Source organism: Camelus ferus, chromosome 13, assembly GCF_009834535.1.
Source record: "Camelus ferus isolate YT-003-E chromosome 13, BCGSAC_Cfer_1.0, whole genome shotgun sequence".
Lineage (NCBI taxonomy): Eukaryota > Metazoa > Chordata > Mammalia > Artiodactyla > Camelidae > Camelus > Camelus ferus.
Window position 1 is genome coordinate 39,066,031 of NC_045708.1, and position 18,491 is coordinate 39,084,521.

Here is an 18,491-nt window from a genome sequence, read left to right on the forward strand (position 1 = left end):
ATACCCTCCCCCACCAAGAATTTCTTTTAAGTAAACACTTTATTGAAGTATAACATATGTATAAAAATCATTAACTATATATAGTTTGGAGAATTTTAACAAAGAGAAGAAACCACGTAACCAGAACCCAAAACACAACAAACAAAACCCCGAACAGAACAGGACCATCACCTCTGCAGACCCTACTGAGGTGAACTTCTAGTTCCTGGGGCCAAGCAGAGAGAGAGATGGAGAGAGGGGTTGGGGTTAGAATTTGAGCTTTGCTACCACTTCCGGATGAGTGACTGTGACCTCTCTGAGCTGCTGTGACGAGCGTGGGGAAACCTCGGGAGAGGCTCTGTGAATGCAGGCCTCTAATCCCAGGTGCACTCACACAGCCTTGGGGTCCACCTCACAGAGCTCATCGGACCTCAAGGCCTCTGAGGACAGTGCTGTGCTGCTGACTGGGGACCCTCTCTGATGATCTGATCTTCCTGTGTGTCCTGACCCACCTAGTGGGCCCTTGAAGGCAGCGACCAGCGGGGCCCCTTGGCCTCGCCCCTCATTCCCACTGCCCACTTCCCCTAGGCCAGTCAGGTTCAGCACAGCTCACCCTGACTATGCACCCAGAGATGCGTGGGGTCTGCTTGCTGCTCAAGTGGAGAGAGGACCCATAAACAATGATGGTGCAGTGGGCTGGGTGCTGTGAAGGAGAGCCCGGGCTGTGACAGCAGAAACATCTGTGCCAGCCTGGGGGCTCAGGGAAAGTTCCCAGGATGGAATTACATTTCAGCAGAGAGATGTGAGGGATGAGTAGGTGTCAGGTGAAGAAGTGGGGAAAAGTGCTCCTGGCAAGGGGAACAGTACAAGCAAAAGCCCAGCAGCCAGAAAAGCACAGAGCACTTGCAACCACAGGCAGACCAGTGACACCAGAATGCAGCATGTGGCAGTGGAAGGGGCAGGTGGCGAAGGAGGCAAGGCCACAGCTGGCTGCCACAGCCATGGGGGCCTGCACATGGTCCTGAGAGCAGCGGGGAGCCAGGGAAGGGCAGGAAGCAGGGCGGTGGTGTGGCCAGAGCTGCTCTCTCCGCTGCAGGATGAAGGACAAATCGGCAGGGAGTGGCTGGAGCAGGGAGACCTTGAGGATGCTGTTGCTGCTGCCCAGGCAGGAGAGGAAGCACCAGGGTGGAGGGAGCACAGATGGGCAGAAGGCACCATTCACTCCATTGCCCCTCACCTGGCCCTGCCACTGGTGGCCAGCCTCCTCGCCTGATGCCCTAGCATCACCAAAGCCCTGGCCCACCTCCAGCTGAAGGTCCCTTCTTGCTGGTGAACTTTAACTCTGCCCTCAAGCCCAGGCTCAAATGCCATCTCCTCTGTGAAGCCCTCTCTGCTTGCCACCGGTATCATGAACACCGTCCACGGTACTTTCCCCTGTGTTGTCTTATTCCGACAAGCAATAGGAGCACGAACTCTGGGGCAGGACTACCCAGGTTCACACCAGCTCTCCACCAACTTGCTGTGTTACCTTGGGCAAGGCTCTTAACCTCTCTGTGCCTCAGTTTCCACATTTTTTAAATGGCCATGACGGCAGTACAAGCCTCCTAAGATTGTGGTGGGATTAAATGAGTTTACACATCAAGTACTGAGAACAGTGCCGGGCATAGAGAAAGCGCTCAGTGAAGGGGAGCCCTTGTCAGCCATCCCTGTGGCTGTCTCCCCATATTTAGGTAAGCACCTAAAGGGCAGGGAGAGGTCATCTTCATTTTTGTATCCTTGGCACCTGGCACATGGTGGGGGGAAGGAAGGCTGGCTAACAGCCAGGGTGACTACCAGGAGCCCACCTTTCTCCCACCTTCTGGGACCAGGCTCTCGGGCAGGGCTGAGTGTGCTGCTGGCAGGAGTGGCCCTCCTTGCCCCTCTCCACTCGGCTGTACACCCGCCCTCTGCTCCATCCCTGACCTTGGGCACTGCTGCTGCTGCTAATGTTCACCAAGCATGACCCCCTCAAGTGTCCACATCACTGAGCATCCTGCCCCGTGGACAGGCCTGTGGACTCTGACCCCGGGGACCCTCTGGTTTCCTGACACCCTGCAGCCAGGATGATGTAAGTCTTTAGGACACCCTAAAGCTGCCTCAAGAGGAAACTGATGAGAAATGTGCTCCAAAGTACACGGCAATGAGGCTGACCCTGAGCAAGAGAATAGAGGGGGGGCGTGAGCAGGGGACCTCAACCCAAGGGTACAGGAAAGACAGACAAAGCTACAGACCAGCAGAAGGCAAGTGAACAAAGATAGCTGAGGGCCTGGCTTGAGGTAAGGGGCGAGACAGGCTGTGACCCTGAGGTGAGGGTCCGGGAAGGGTGGCCTGAATGAATGTAGGGGATGAGGAATCACAGGGAAGAGGGCTCAGGAGGCAGAGCTGCTTTCGGCTAGAGTAGCTGTAGCTTGGAGGGTTTGAAAGCAGCTTTCCTCCAATGCAGGGACAAAGTGATGTGGTAAGGACCCTAATAAATGCAGTGAACTTGGATCCAGTGTGCTTCACCCACTGTTGCTGGGGTGAGTCCCTACTCCGTGCCTGGCACTATGTGAAGCACTGAGAGCATGGTGATCCAGACACGTGTTCCCTCCTCAAGGAGCCATCACAGCCAGAGGATGTCTGCCCCCAGCCCACTGATTCCACAAGCAGGCTCCCTGCCCATACAACGGATGATGCCAGAGGGTAGATGGCAGGCAGCAAAGGATAGTGGGTGAGAGCTGGTGCTCTGGAATCAGACAGCCTCAGGCTCAAATCCCAAATCCTGGCTTCACTCAATCTAGCAGCACTGACAGGGGCTGGTGACTTCACCTCTGAGTGTCAGTTTCCTCATCTGCGTAAGAACATGACAATACTGCCTTCCTTGCCAGGCACAGGTGGGGGTTCCACCAGTGGCAGGGATGACTTTTATAGCATGAGGCAGAGAGCCCACAGCAGGTCCTCAGGATGGGTGCAAGGGGACAACAGAGTCTCAATCAGGGAAGGAAGTCATGCCCCTGGCTTACCTGGCTGAGTACAAAGAAGATGCGGACATTCCAGAAACGGGCCTGCTCCTGGAGGAAGGCTTTCAGGTAGATGCCCTCAAAGGTCTTGAAGCAGCCCACCAGGGTGATGAATGTCTCGTCATCTGCATTGTCTGTGATGCTGTGAAGGATGGGCACCATGGGGGCCAGGCCAGTGCCTGCAGCCAGCATGAGGAGTTCACCGTACTGGGAACAGGACAGTACATGATAGGAGTAGGTTAAGGAGGGGGTCTCACCCCACCCACCCACTATGGGGCCTTTTCTTTGGGCTTGCTTGAACTGGATGGCACTGCTTGCCCTGGGTGTCCCACCCGTCTGAGTTCCCCTCTCTACCTCCTCCAGGAAACCATCCTAGCTTGTGAGGTCTATGGAACAGACATCATGGAATCTGGAGGCTAAAAGGGAACATAATGGTGCAGCCATCCTGCAAGTGGCTTGGCTGCCTTCTAAAGTATCCCCACGGATCTCTGCTTGTATACTTCTGCTGACAGGTAGCCCACCATCTCCCAAGGCAGTCTGCTCTATTACAGGCTGTCCTTGCCAGGGAGGGCTTCCCACCTCACATGGAGCTGAAACTTGCTCCCGCCAAAGCCAGTCCACTGTCCCCATCCCAGTCCTGACCCCTGGGCTGCTTCCTCTGCCCCAGGGCAGCCCTGCAGAGGTCTGAGGGCTCTGGCTTGGCCCTTGAGCCTCTCTTTTCTAGACTAAATAAGACACTATACTAAGTGCCTGGCACAGTGCTGGCACAGAGAGCCAGGCAATAAAGGTGAGTTCCCAAGAGCACCCCAACCCCGGTTCCATCAGCTTCCCCTCACTGAACCTATTTCCTGGCTCTAGGCCTCTTTAAGGTCAGTGCCTTGAAGGTTAGTGCCTGCCTGCGCTCTGAGGTATTCACTCCCATCAATTCTAGAGATTAGGCCTCTGTGACTGCAGTCCAACTTTTCACTGGCTTTATTGACAGACACTCGCTTTATGTGACTGCACTGCACAGCACACTACGGCATGGAACACTTCCTGGACTATCGGGAGCTGTGCAGATCTGGGGTAAATTCCCAGCCGTATGATCTGGGTAAGATCTTTTACTCCTCTGATCCTCAGTTGCTTCATTGGTAACAAAATAAGAGCACCCCCCGAGAAGACCACCTATCTCGGAACTGCTGTGAGGACTAAATGAGGTGACGTAAAGTGCCCGTTACGGAGCCTGGGGCTTAGTACAATTAGCCTCCTTCCCTGCACTGAGCCCCTGCTGCTGGCCTGTCATCCTGTCCTGGGTTCACGCTTCCCCTCTTTCTCCCATCACTGCTCAGGCTCTCCTATGGGGAGCCTTCCCTGAGCTGGGGCAGGTGGGGGACCCCTCCTGTGTTCCCATAGCCCTCGGTGCACCCCTCCTCACACTGGCCACACTGTGTTGTGGTCATCTATTTGTGTGTCTGTCTCCCAAGCAGACTGTGAACTTCTGGAGCACAGGGGCCTCGTCTGGCCCATCTCTGAGCTCCCAGTGTCCAGCACTGGCCTGGCCCTGAATACCTATGAGTGTCTGTGGAATGAACGTCAGACAGATGCTAATGTGCCGGCCTCAGCGCCAACGTGGTCCATCTTTAGTGAAGACGGCTGCAGAGTGGCTAGACTGGGCTACACCCCAGTATTCACACAGCAGAGCAAGCCCCAGCCACAGTTTCAGCAGCCAAACATTAACATGTGAGACACCATGTCTTTCTCTTCATGGCTGGGCCCTACGCCCTTCCAGAGAGGAAGTTTCCACAGGGGCCAGTGGATGCAGACAAACAGCTGGCACTACGTCCTGGGATGCTCCGCCTGGAAAAGGTGGTCAAGACCACATTCAGCAGGTGTCCCCTCTAGGTCAGGAGGAAACAGGGACAATTCCTAGCCTGCTCTCAAGGTCCTGGGGGACACAGGGACAGCCTCAGCTAAAACGCAAGGCTGAACATGGTTAGTGCCCAGGGAATGTGTAGAAGAGCACTGATCCACGCACGCCTCACATCTGCAGCACAGGGGTAGCAGTGCCTAAGAGCTGCTGTGAGGACTGAATGAGTTCTTACACAGCAAGCGCTAACATCAAAGCCTGGCACACTGGGAGGTGCCACATACGTGCCTGACATTGTTATGCACACAAATGGGTGTGTGTACACTTGTATACACGCCCATTCACGGAAGAGGATTTGAAAGGATATATGCTATGGTAGTAAGGCTGGTATGTCTGGGTGGGTGGCCTACAGGTGATTTTCACTGTGCCTCTTTGTATCTGCTGATGTTTTGGGGGGTAATGAACAGATACTGCATTTGTAATAAGGAAAAACACCAATAAAAGCTATTTTTAAATTAAACAAAAAGAATGGAGAGGAAGAGTGATTCATTCTTTTCCATTTGTTCTTGTTTTGCTTTGTTTTCCTCATTACAAAGGTAATAGATATGCATGGTGGATAATTTGGAAAGTATAATGAAGAAAATAAAAATCACCCAGAGCTACTAACATTTTATTGCTTTAAAAAATTTCTTTTTTCTGTGCAATTTAACTTAGTTTCCTAACTTCTCGTACATTCAGTTTTTTACCTAGTGTTTGCCAATTGATCTCACAGCATAAGCATATAACATCATTTATGAACATAATTCTAAAATCCAGGATAATAGTCTATCAAGTAGCTATAACTCAGTGTACTTAACTGTTCTGCTGTTGCATACTGAATTGTCTCCAATTTCTTGCTATTGTAAATAAAGCTGCAATGAACACGTGTAAGTCAGCATTCTGGATTCTTTCCATAGGACAGACTTCAGAGGTGGGATCCCTGGGTAAAGGATGTGAGGATTCCTAAGACTCCTGGTACATACTGTCAAACTGCTTTCCAGATATGCACCAACTGATGAGAAATTACTCATTCTTCCTGGGAATGTCAGGGAAGGATCTGATAATGCTGTGAAGATGCTGGGAAGCAGGGGACTCACAAGCAGCAAGCCACAGGGTGCATTTAGAGAGTGGTCCCTACAATCTTGTAAATGGAATGTGAAACTGGAAAGACAGCTGAGGGTCAGATGGCATAGCGGCCCTAAATACCAAGCTCTTGGTCTGAATTTTTCCAAGCAATGGGTAGGCATGGATGGTTCTGGAACAGAGGTAGGCAGTTTTGTTTCTTAGTATCTCCTCCCTCTCCTCCCACATCTAACCCTAAGGATACTCTCAGGATTAGGTTTGGGCTCAAAAGGTGGCACAGTGAGATTCTATGGCCTGACACAAGGAAACCTCAGCCCTGGAAGCTAAGCTGGGTGGGGTCTCCTGACCAATTAGGGCTGGCACTAACCTGGTTTGGTTTATAGAAGAAGCCTCCGAAAGGTCCTCGCCAGAAAGCCGTGTCTCCTGCTCTCCAGGACTCGACATACCGGGACATCAGCCCAGTCTGGTAGCACTGGGAGCAGACAAAGGGAGACCTCATTGGGACAGGCACTTGCTGCCAATATAAACCATGTCAGCCACTAAGGTGGAGCCCTTCCTGCATGCTAAGTGCTTTACATATGTTATCTCATTTCATCCTCCTAATCATCCACGAAGTCGGGACTGTCATTCCCAGTTTTCAGATGAGGCCCAGGAGCTTACACTGAAGGTAAATGGCAAGACTGCGATGAGAATCCGTGGGACCTCCACCCTTAACTACAGAGGTCTCAAACCAAATAACTACAGGGGCCACACTGGTAACACAGCGTAACATTAACCATCACATACCCAGTGCAGAACTGGGTATGTGATGGTTAATGGCAACTAACACTTAGTCTTAGTATCAAGGAGACAAGAGTGAGTGGTTGGGGCAATGGTAATTTGGTGAATGAATACACTCTTTAAAGGAGTAAGTTATTTTGCAAATTCCAGTACATAGTCCGTAGGACCAATGATGCCAGATCTGACTTTCTAAGAGGGGCAGGAAATCCATATTTTTATGATAAATCTCCCATTTTTGAAATGTCAGCAATGAATTCAAAATTTTAAAACACTGGGTAGGCCAAAACCAAATGTATTTATAGGCTTGAGTCATTCTGCAGGCCATTCGTTGGCAATCTCTGCCTGAGCCTACACCACTGTTTCCTGGCTGGATGGAAAAATGAAGGCTGTAGAGGGGATCCCTCCATGGGGAGGGGGCAGTCTGCACTCCCTGGGTGCTAACCCGCTTGGCACGGGGCACCATGCCAGGGCTGCAAGGGGGACAGCTGGATATTAAGCTCTGAGAAGGCTGCCAGTGCCTGAACTGTGGAAAGGACTTAATAAGTGAATGAATCAATGAATCCAGATTCAGGCCCTCCCTTCAAGGAGCTCTAAGTCTCAGACATAGACAAGGTAGTGACTGCCTAATCCCCTGTGAGAAGGGTGAAGTGCTGGGGGCGTTCTGAGGAGGTGTAGTCACTTCCCATCGAGCAGGATGGAGGATGGCTTCCTGGAGGAGGAAGTATTTGAACTGGACCTAGAAGACTGGGTAGGATCAAACTCACTGGGGATGGGAGCAGGAAGGCCAAGGGGATTCTGGGCATCAGGTGTGGTATGGTCAGGGGTGGGACAGCCCAGGTCATGTTCTGGGAACAGCCAGTGGACATGTCAGAGTAGGGGTCAGGGAGAAGCACTGAGAGACAAGACTGGAAGGTGTTTGGAGAGATTATGACCAGGCCTGAAGGAGCGGCTGGGCTTTCGTCACCAGACATGCTTTTAAGCATCCACAGCCACTTCTGGTACCACCCCTGCCTTCCTCAGACACCATATGCATAAAGCAAGGAAAGTCCTCGGCTCACCTGTAAGAGGTCTGGGAAGAAGGCTACAGTTTTCCTCCTACCTTGCTGGGGGATATATTTCAGAGCACACCTTGTTTTCTGGCTCTATTCTTGGGAAGGTACAGCCCCAGGAGTGGCTTTAGAGGCCCCGTGGCACTGACAGCACTCAAGGAGAAAGGAAGGATTCTTCCTTCTGTGCCTCCAGCACCCACACAGAGCCTGGCACAGAGTAAATGCTCAACACACACTTATTAAACAGAATTGACACTGAATCTCTGTTTTTCCATTTGGGATCATATTACCCAAGGAAACTTAAGACAATGACATACTCTCTCAGAGCTTCAGCTTGTTCATCTGTAAAGTGGGGATAATATGATCTACTCTACAGGGTGGTTATGAGGCTGAAACGAGATAATTAAAATAAAGAGCTAGGAGCAGTAGCTGGTGCCCAGAAGGTGCCTGAGAAATGGGAGTTTCTCCTTCCCAACTACATGGGAGGGTAAACCTTACAAAACCTGCCTGCCTTCCCAATTTGCAAAGACATTTCCAGCTCTTCCTAGCCAGCAGCTTAGGGATAATTAAGCATCTCTCTAAAGAGGCTTTCCGGTAAACGAAGGAGAAAATCAGCCTTGCAGCTGGGAGAGATCCAGCTGCCCTAAAGAACTGTCTCCAGGCTTATCCTTTCAATAGAAACACACCCAGACAAGCAGCTTGGGGAAGCAGGCCATTTGGAGAGGATTTGTGGAATCTCCCAGACAAACAGTTGCGTGGAGAAGGGATCCCATCCAAGCTTATGTGTGAGGGAATAAATACTCAAACTCTAAAGGCAGGCAGGGAAGGCAGCAGCCAGAGATGGTGCTGGGGTCTTGGAATCAGGAGGCCAGGGCTCACCCACCAGCCACACTTCCTACTACCTGTGGAGCGTCAGGCCCTCCTGGGGCCTCAGTTTGCTTATCAATGAAATGGGGATCATTTCTGTCCTACAAGGGAGATAAAGGGTGTGACAACTATTCTTAAATACAGGTGTTCCCTAGGATTCCATGTGGGAAATGATGATCTAAAACTAGGTATTACGCTGACCCATATGAAAATGTGTTCTGTAAGTCAAAAACGTTAGAGTGTCAGCAATTTCATGTAGTTCAACCTAATTATTTTGGCACATAATTGCTCCTTCATGACTTCTTATATATTTGTTGCCTATTCTTTGGGTCTCTGGAGTGTTTTGTACCCAGTATCCTTTGTTCATCTCATCTCTGTCAATTTCCCTACCCACCTTGGCTGCCCCCACGAGCATCTCTCCTCCTGCCACTCAGACTGGGTAGGTCCCACAAGACTCTGTTCTATTTCACCCTTCCCTGTCTTTGATTAACCTGGAATGCCACTGCTGCCACTGCTAACTTGTCTTCCTTCTTTGAGGCCCAATTCAAATGCCCCAGCCCCTGCTGACCCCCCTGCAAGGCAAACTCAAGTTAGTTTGGTCCACAAGGTCCTCCATGTCCCACCTTTTGTCTGCACATCCTCTTCTGTCCCAGCACAAATGACTAACAGTTCCCTAGATGATGTCTCTTCTGCTGTTGTACATGCTGTTCCAGCACTTGGAGCTTCCTTTCCTCTCTTGACTTAAACATCCAGCCCAAACACACAGCTTCCTCTAGGAAGCCGAGCCCACCTTCCCTGCAGCTCCAGCTACTGAGTTGGGTTGGGGCCTCCTGTCACGGTATCTACTACCCTGTCCCGGTCTGGCCCCTGTCTGAGGGCGGGTGCCATGTCCGACTCTCTCTGGATGCCCGTGCCCAGCACACAGTAGGTGCCAGTGACTTGGTTTCCCCTTCCCCGGCTCAATGCTCACTTTCCATTGACAGTAAGGAGGTGAGAAGGAGCAGTTTTACCTTTCTCAGTCTGAGCCTCCTTTTCATAAAACCTGCTGGGAATATGCCCTCTGTTGGTGGTCCAGCAGCCCCTCTTCCCAGGAAAGAAAGAGATGGGAAAAGGCCTCCTTCACCATCCCATTCTTCCCCCAAGCCAGCCTCCTCCCATGTGAACAGTGGCTTTTCCCACATCAGAAGGAACTGCCCCACCAAATCCAGACTGGCAAATGGAGGTCCAGTCCTTAGCACCTTAGAACATCTGTGTGAATCCACTCACCTTGATTAAAACTTCAAAGTATCCTTCTGCGTTGGCAGGGCTGATGGGCGTATAGGCTCTCTGAATTTCTAAGTCATCTATTATCCCTCTGGGAAAGAGAAGCACTCAATCAGGGACTCAGCCAGTCAACAAACCTTTACAGTACCTACTCTGCCAGGCTGGTGAAAGTGAAGGTGGGGGCCCAGTCAGCCCCAGTGATCCTCACCGAGGGGCAGCCAAAGTGAAGCACAAGAAAAGAGCACTGGGCTTCCACACTGCCATGTGCTGGCTGTGAGACCCCGGGCAGGTCATTTAAACCCTCAGCTGCCCCTCTGAGAAAGGGGGACAACCATCTATGCCTCTGCCATGTGGTTTCATTGGGATTACAAATGAAAAAGTGCTTTAAAAAGTACACTGAAAAGTGAGCTGTTTTAGGACATCACTGTGGTTTTTCCTAACCTCTCTTTGACCATAGAATGATCAAGATAAAAACAACTATGTTTAACAAGTACTTAACATTTATCAAACACTACCATGTGCCAGGAGCACCAAACTTGAAAGGATCTTTAACGGTGCCCTAGTCCAAACCAGATGCCACGCATGAGTCCTCTCCAGTGTTATCAACAAGAGGGCCAGGTGGATAATCATGCAGCCATGCTGTATTAAATGCGTACAATGCACCAAGCATATTATACACAATATCTCATTTAATCCAAACAATAACCAAAATGAGGAAACCAAGGCTTAGAGAAAGGGTGTTGCCTGCCGGAGGTCACACTGCTAGAATTTACCCATAGTTCTGTCTGCCTCCGGAGTCGGGTTCCTCACCACTGTTCCTCAGAGCTTCCCTGGAGTACCTAAGCACTCCTCTCTTGAGTCCTACTATGTGCAAAATTTTCTTCTCTGAGGTATGCAAAGATTGAAAAAGGCCTGTCCTAATGTATCAAAAGTTGGGCAGAAATATTCAATACATACTTGCAGAACAGACAGGGAAATAATAAACAGAACATATGGTATGGCTCAGATGCAAAGACCACTGTGATATTTGCTAAGACAGATGTAAAACTGACTTACACTCTTGCCTGGGGAACCTCAGACGGCCTCCTTGAGCTGGGTATTAAAGGATGAGCAGGCCGCTAACAGGTAAAAACGAGGACAGGACAGAAAAGTAATTCCAGGCAGAGGGAATAATCTGGGCAAAAGCTTAGAGGCAGGATAACGTAGGGCAAGTCAGGAACTGGTGAGTGGATCTTGGGGCTGGAACAAGGGGCAAGAATGAGGGGACGAGGGGGAAGAACTTGGTGGGTGAGGAAGCTGGGGCCTTGGGTTAGGGTGTCACTGGGGAGGCATCATAGAGAACCAGATGTCTGAACAAGGAGTGACATGGTCAGTGTTAGGAATATACTAGAGTGACAGACAGGGTGGAGGAGAGGGACCAGTCTAGAGGCAGGGAGCTCTGGGTATCCCTGACTTATGGATGCGCGTTGCTTGGGGCTGTGGCCTGTCCTGTGACCCTTCCTGTCCACTGGAATAGTGAGCTTTAAGGACTGCCAGCCAAGCCACAGGCCAGAATGAGCTGGGCACAAACACCAGGGGTCAGTATGAGGCAAGTGGCCCGAGTGTGACTAGTCGTAAGCTCTCTCCTGGTTTTCTTTCTCATCCTCTGGCTACACCTTGTTTCCTTTGCTGGCTCGGCCTCCTTTTGCCAACACTGTAAATGCTGGAGTCGCCAAGGTTTACCCCTACCTCCTTCCCTCTTTCCACGCCACATATGCTCCCGAATGCATATGTGGGAGCATCCATAATCCAGGGATATGCTGATATTTCCCACATCCACATCTGCAGCTCAGATCCCTCTGCTGAGCTTCAGACCCAGCGAGTCAACTGCCTGGCAGACACCTCCAGTGGGAGGTCCCAAAGGGTCTTGTCCCTGGGGAGGTGGAGGTGAGGGTCGAGATGGGAGGAGATTAATTAAGGAGAAAATTAAGCTGGGAAGAAGCAGGAAGTTCAGAGGAGTGACGGGTGTAACTCAGAAGGCAGGCCGTCTGGGTTTGAATCCAGCCTCCATGACTTATTAGCTACATGGCTCTGAGCAAGTCCCTTATTCTCAATGACCATGTCTTTTCTATCAACTGGTGATAATCATATGAGGTTAACACCGCAAGCTCTGGAGCCACATGGCTTGCTTTCAAACCCAGGTTCCAGCATTTCCTAGCTGTGTGGCCTTGGGTAAGCTCCCGAATCTCTCTGACTTTAGTTTCCCCTCAGGCATGACACTGGGACCCACCACACAGAATTTCATGAGGATTAAATGAGCCCAGATGTGTAAGTGCACCGAACTGTGCCTTGGATAGTAGATGATTGCTATTATTATTCATTATGAAAATGCATTATTTAGTTGAATTCCAAGAACCCTCTCTGAGTTATGTATTACTATGTTTACTTTGAAGATGACAAACGCAGTTGATTAAGGGAGGTTAAGCAACTTGTCCTCAACCGCACAGCTAACAAACGGTAAAGCAGGGCTGCAGAGCTTGGGTCCTCCCACTACCTGACTGTACCGTAGGATGAGGTGCTGGCCAGGCCGCAAGCCAAGCTGGCTATTTCTGGGTAGTGCAAACCGGACACGGTAGGTGTCCTTGGTAAGTTTGTCCACGGCACTGATGCGGAAGGCCAGGAAGGTCTCTGGGCTCAGCTTGGAGGGGCAGCTCTGCAACAGGAAAAGGTTCACAAGCTAGAAGCTGGGACTCAAGAGACACGCAACCATTCACGAGCACCCGTTCCCCAAGGAGAGGTATCGCGGCCGATACATTTTCTGTATAACAGAGTCGTCCCATCTTACTTCCCTTTCATGCTCTAAGACTGCCAGAGCCCGTGGCACTGAGCTCACCCTGCTCTGAAGCCTTGTACGGTCCCTTTAGCCCCAGGACAACGTGCAGGGTCCTTAGCTGGACACTCAAGGGTAAGTGGATGGGCTTCAAGCCTTATTTTATCTCGTAGGCATCAGATGCCAGACTTTTCTCTGAACTCCTAAGACCACCTTGCTGCCTCCCACCTATGAGTCTTTATTTGCTCAGGCAGTGCCCTCTATCAAGAACACTCATCTCCAATGTGTGAAAGACTCACCCGCCCTTCACACCTGCTGAAATCCAGATTTCAGAATTTAGAAACTGATGGGTCTTTAAAGATTATCTAATCCAATATCTTTATTTTACATGTGGGGAAACTGAGGCCTGAGTGCTAGTGAGTTATTTGTACAACGTTACACTATAAGCAAGGACTCAAATTCATGTCTTCTAAGTCTCAGCCCTGTGCCCTCAGTATTCCACCCGACTGGCACCTCCTTCGGGAAGACTTCTCTGAGTGCCATGACTCACAGATCTCCTCTCCTGTAAAATGCCCACACCCAGTTCACTCCAGGGATCTCCCCTCACCCCCACGACTACCTCCCCTCTCCCCTACCCCTACACCAGCTCAAGGTCAGGCTTTAAACCTGGATCAGTCTACTTCCACAAAGCTGACACTTTTCTCTCCGCTCTACAGGGTCAAAGGAAGCTTCCCCGATCAGGCACACTGTACAGGGCCAAAGCCAGGTAGATGCTGCCACTTGGCCCTCTCGTTTGAGGAGCAGTTCTCCTCACCTGTGACTCTTTCCCACCCAGGAGGCTCCTGTCCTTGCTGGCTCGGGCTGCCTCCCACCTTGCCAGGTCTCGCTGGTAGAGGTCGAACACACAGGGCGAGCAGCCAGCGCCACAGCACTGGGAAGGCAAGGGCTCCACTGGTCGAAGCTGCAGCCAGGCTTCCTTGTCATCTTCCTCCCTCTCGCCCATCGCCAGTGGGGCTTCAGGCTGCGAGGGACAACTAGGGCTCTTCACAGAGCAGGCTTGGTTCTCTGAGGCCAGGGGCCCAGGCCTTGCTCCCTTGCCAGCCTGGGAGAAGGAAAATTTGTGGTTACAGTCTGGTCACCTCTATTCCTCTCACTCTCTCTGAGGCCTGCAGTTGCCAAGCTCTGTGTGAGCACCAAAGACAGGGATGAACCAACCCCGGGACCTGCTGCCTGGTGGGGGAGGCAGGAAGGCAGGACACAGAAATCAGAACTGGCAACCACGGTTTTCTGACCTCTTCCTGTGCTCTGAGGGCTGGATTAAGTTTACGTGGGAAATCTCATTGAATACTTAAAATATTTTAAATGATGTAAAACATTTATGTACAATTCATTATAAAAGTTATAAAAATAAATTAAAATGTTATAAAATGACACCTTTGTAACTACCACCCAGTCAAATGAAAAGAACCCCGACAGCATCCCAGAAGCCACACGTGTCCCTTCCCAAATGCCCCGCACCATAACCACCGTCCTGAATTTTGATACAATCATTCCCTTGCTTTTCCTTAGTTGTACCAACTTTGTTTGCAACCCTAACCACTATTTATAAGCTTTGTCCAGTTTTTACCTTTATATAGATAGACTCATATGAACGTACTCTTCTGTGTCTGGTTTCTTTCACTCAGCATTGTTGGTGGGTCACCTACCAAACTGCTGCATCTCATTTAATCTTTACAACAAGGCCAGTAATGGAGATGCCATTTTATGGATGGGAAGACTGGGGGTCTGGAGAGGTTTAATAACTTACCTAGGGTCACAGAGCTCCCCAAATGATGGCCTTGGGACTTAAACTCTGCTCTATCTGGTTTCAGAGCATATTGTTCCTAAACCACAAGAAAACGGAGGAGGAGGTCATGATGAAAGGTGATGAAATGTGCTGAGGACTTGGACCAGGGCAGCAGCAGGGAGGATGATAGGACGGGGTCAAATAGAGAAATCCTGAAGCAGGAATTAAGAGGACACAGAGATGGACTGGATGTGAGGTAAGCAGGGGAAGGGGATAGAGAGCTAGAAGGGACATCCAGGTGTTTCGCTTGGATCCCTGAGTAGCTAGTGGGCCCAAGACAGGTTGACTTTCAGAGGAGAGAGGAAGGAGGGGAAACGGTAGTTCAGTCTGAGGTATGCTGAGAGCCCCAGGGGCAAAATCTAGCTGTCAGTTGGATTAAACAGGCCTTATCTGTACCTGAGTCTACAGACTGAGCTCTGGATAACTGACACTAAGGGAGGGGTGAGTGGGTTGAGGAAGAGAACAGGCTGGCGCCTTCTATGAAGGCCTGCTTGGCTTCCTGCTTCCTGTAGCACTCACTGCACTTAGTCCAGCCCAGGTCACCGTAGGTGCTCAATAAATACTCTTCAGGTAATGAATCTCTACCCTGTAGCATTTCACACTGTTCAGAAACCACATGTTTACATCTCTCTCCTCTTTGAGACTGTGAACTCCTTGAGGGCAGAGACCTATTTTTTATTCATTTTATGAGCCAATGCAGTGTGTATTTTAAAATACGTGTATTTTAAAAGTGTTATATGAAAGGAAGGAAGGAAGGAAAGGAGCTTGGTTTCAGGGCCATTAGGTAAGCATTGTCTGTAAGACATATCAGGGAGGAAAATTTAAATGGCTATGATTTATTTTGAGATGTTTCTGTGACGGCAGTTTGGGATTTATCAAGGTTCTCTAAATTTGTATGTGGGACTCCACAGTTTATACAGAAATAGACCTGGTCATCTCACTTGCAAGGAAACTATGCATTTAAAATTCCACAGGCAAATGAAAGTAAAAGAGGGTATTCCTTGTTGTTTATCTATTTTATTCTATTTTAAATATAGTAGTTTGTATCTGCTAATCCCAAATTCCTAATCTATCCCCTCCCTTCCCTTTTGGTAACCATAAATTTGTTTTCTATGTCTGTGAGTCTGTTTCTGTTTTGTAAATAAGTTCACAAGGTCGTACTGTCTAGCACAAGGAACTATATTCAATATCTTGTAATAACCTATAATGAAAAAGAGTATATATATGTATAACTGAATCATGATGCTATACACCAGAAGCTGACACATTGTAAATTAACTATATTTAAATTAAAAAAAAAAAGAGGGTGTTCCCTCCCTCTTGTCTCAGAATAGAACTGCGGGGAAGTCTGATGTCACAAAATATTGTTTGATGTAAATATCTATTCCTCTAAAACGCAATTACCTCTAAGAACTCCAGTCCTGGATTTCCTCCCATTCATTCCTGCCTTAGACACTTACTAGGCAGGGGCTGCTGAGTGATATGGTGGGACACAGAGGTGAGTGACAGTCGCCTGTGTCCTGGAAGAACTCGTGGCCTGGAAGAGAGTTATCAACTAAACAGATAATTATCGTTATAAGAATAGATGTCACATACTGGGCCAGTCTGTGCCAAGCACTTTGCACCAACTCCCTCAATCCTCCCGACAGCCATTCATAAGTAGAGGCCATGCTCTTCCTCATTTCACAATGGAGAAAACTGAGGCCTGGGCAGGAAGCCAGAAGTAGCAAGGTTAGTACGCACACCCGGTCTTTTAAAGCTCCAGGCTGCTCTTTCTCCCTAGATTGCATAGTTCTGGAGGGCAGGGGAGAGTGTCTTCATCTTCAACTCCTAGTGCCCGTTGCTGGGCTGGCACAGAGCAGGGACCCAACTTGCCAAACTGTCACTGAATTTTATGGACACCCTGGAGCCTCCCAATGGTAGCAGCTTCACTTGTGCATAAAGTGCTAGAAACAAGGTGTGGGCCAAGTCTGTGGGAAAGCAGAGGAACAAACCACTGAGTCTGCAGGAGGACAGGCAAGGCCCCTTTCTTGGTTAACAATCACTTTCCAGGAGTCCTAAGCTTTAAGAACTTGCCCACTTTTCCTGTTTCCCTTGCTCGTTTACATTGGAGCTTTCCATGGGCCCAAACAATGTGCTTCCAGTCTCCCCTACACCATCCATCAGTACACCTGCCACTAGCTCTGATCACAGCAGCCTCTGCTTAGCAATCTTTAACAGCTCCTATCACCTATTAGATACAATCCAATCTTCTGCCTGGTGCCCAACACTCTTCCTGATCAGAATTTGTCCAAATTCTCTTACCATAAACTATCATTGGTTTTAGAAGGGTATTCCCTCCATGTGCAATAAATCTTTCTCCTAGAGAGGAAAGGTTTCTCTTTAGAGGAAAGAAAACCTGGTTCTACTGCTGGTTCTATGATTTCTGGAAGGTTTAGCAGACTGAGACCCCCTTGAGAGGAAACATGGTGTTTTATTCTTTCCATATTCTACCACCAAGCTCTTATTCATCTTTGCCTTAAGTTTACCTTCTCTATGTTTAACTAATCCCACTTTCCCTGGTTTTTTGGAAATTAGTAGACAAGTTGGCCACATCTGTCATGAATTTTTTTTAACTGAAGTATAGTCAGTTTAGAACGTTGTGTCAATTTCTGGTGTACAGCATAATGTTTCAGTCATACATATACATACATACATACATTTGTGTTCATATTCTTTTTCATTACAGGTTATGATAAGATATTGAATACAGTTCCATATGCTATACAATATAAACTTGTTGTTTATCTATTTTATATATAGTAGTTGGTATCTGCAAATCTCCTTATGAATTTTAAAGACACGGTTCACATCTCCTGTCAGCCTCTATTTTTCAGTCGAAGAAGCTAGATCTTGACACATGTTGCTGCCTCTGCCTGGGTGACTCGTCTCACCCTCAGGTCTTCTCAAGGTCACCTCCCCCTTAGAGCCCTCCCTGAACCTACCAGTCATATTTTTCACTATGTGCCAGGGATTGTTCAAGGCGCAGACTTCACAGCAGTGAAGAAAGACACCCCTGCACTCAAGGAGCTTATATTCTAATGGGAGAGACAGCCGTTAAACAAGATCAAAATGGAAAATGTGTTATGTTAATGTTAAATACTAAAGAGAAAAATAACTAGGGAAGAAGGATAGGAATGTGTGTGTGTTGCAATTGCTATCTATTTACTTTACTTGCTTTCTGTCTGTATCTCCCACTAAACTGTAAGCCCTACATCGCAAACCTGTTTCATTGACCAGTGCAAACCCGATGCTCAGCAGTGCCCAAAACACAGTGGGCATTTGATAAATACGTGTTGTGCAAGGAGCAAAGGTACACCTCTACCGGCTCTGGCCTTGCTTCTAGGAGGCGGAAGGGGAAATTTCGACAAAATAGAAGGAAAGGAAATCACTTTCGGCGCTGGGGAGAAGGCGTGCGGTCGGTGCCGGCGCGGGCGTGGTGTTAGGGCCACGCTCGGGCTCAACAGGTGAAGTGGTGCAGAGGAAAGGAAACTTAACTGTGCAGTCACCAGGTGCGGGGAGCTGCGCGGATGCGCCAATTTAGGCATTTCTATTCCTATTTTTACAGTGAGTGACTTTAAGGCTCAGAAGGAAGTGCCCTGCCCAAGCTCCAGCTGCTCGTAAGTTTATCAAGGTTGTCCTGAGTTCAGGTCTTAAATCCTGAAGCTCTTATCCTAGTCCCGTTCCAGCCCCCTATCACGACCACTCACCTACCCACCTGCGGTTCCCCTCTGGCGAGGCTCTTGCAGGTTCCCTCCCTCACCCGCGGAGGCGAGGAGGTTTCACCTGTGGGAAAATGAGGACGGCCTGCGTGGTGGGGGCAAGACGAGGATTCCCTGACTGTGATAGGTTA

At 49.3% G+C, this 18,491-nt stretch overlaps 1 protein-coding gene across 10 annotated transcripts in view; it reads right to left on the reverse strand.

Moving 5' to 3' along the window:
• The window catches only part of LOC102516351 (NADH-cytochrome b5 reductase-like), a 28,710-nt gene extending 10,226 nt beyond the window's left edge, over positions 1 to 18,484 (reverse strand). For 3 of the 10 annotated variants that reach the window (XM_032494368.1, XM_032494365.1, XM_032494366.1), the window contains exons 1-6: positions 18,357 to 18,483; positions 13,568 to 13,855; positions 12,488 to 12,636; positions 9,948 to 10,035; positions 6,353 to 6,457; positions 3,021 to 3,224 (exon numbers count right to left, since the gene is read on the reverse strand). In XM_032494368.1, coding sequence (XP_032350259.1) covers positions 3,021 to 3,224; positions 6,353 to 6,457; positions 9,948 to 10,035; positions 12,488 to 12,636; positions 13,568 to 13,756 — 735 coding nt within the window. In that variant the 5' untranslated portion in view covers positions 13,757 to 13,855; positions 18,357 to 18,483. Of the gene's footprint in view, positions 1 to 24; positions 2,849 to 3,020; positions 3,225 to 6,352; positions 6,458 to 9,947; positions 10,036 to 12,477; positions 12,637 to 13,567; positions 13,856 to 18,348 lie in introns of those variants that run through there. The other 7 variants (XM_014555433.2, XM_032494370.1, XM_032494371.1 and 4 more) reach the window with 5 other exon arrangements.
• Positions 18,485 to 18,491: the final 7 nt, after the last annotated feature.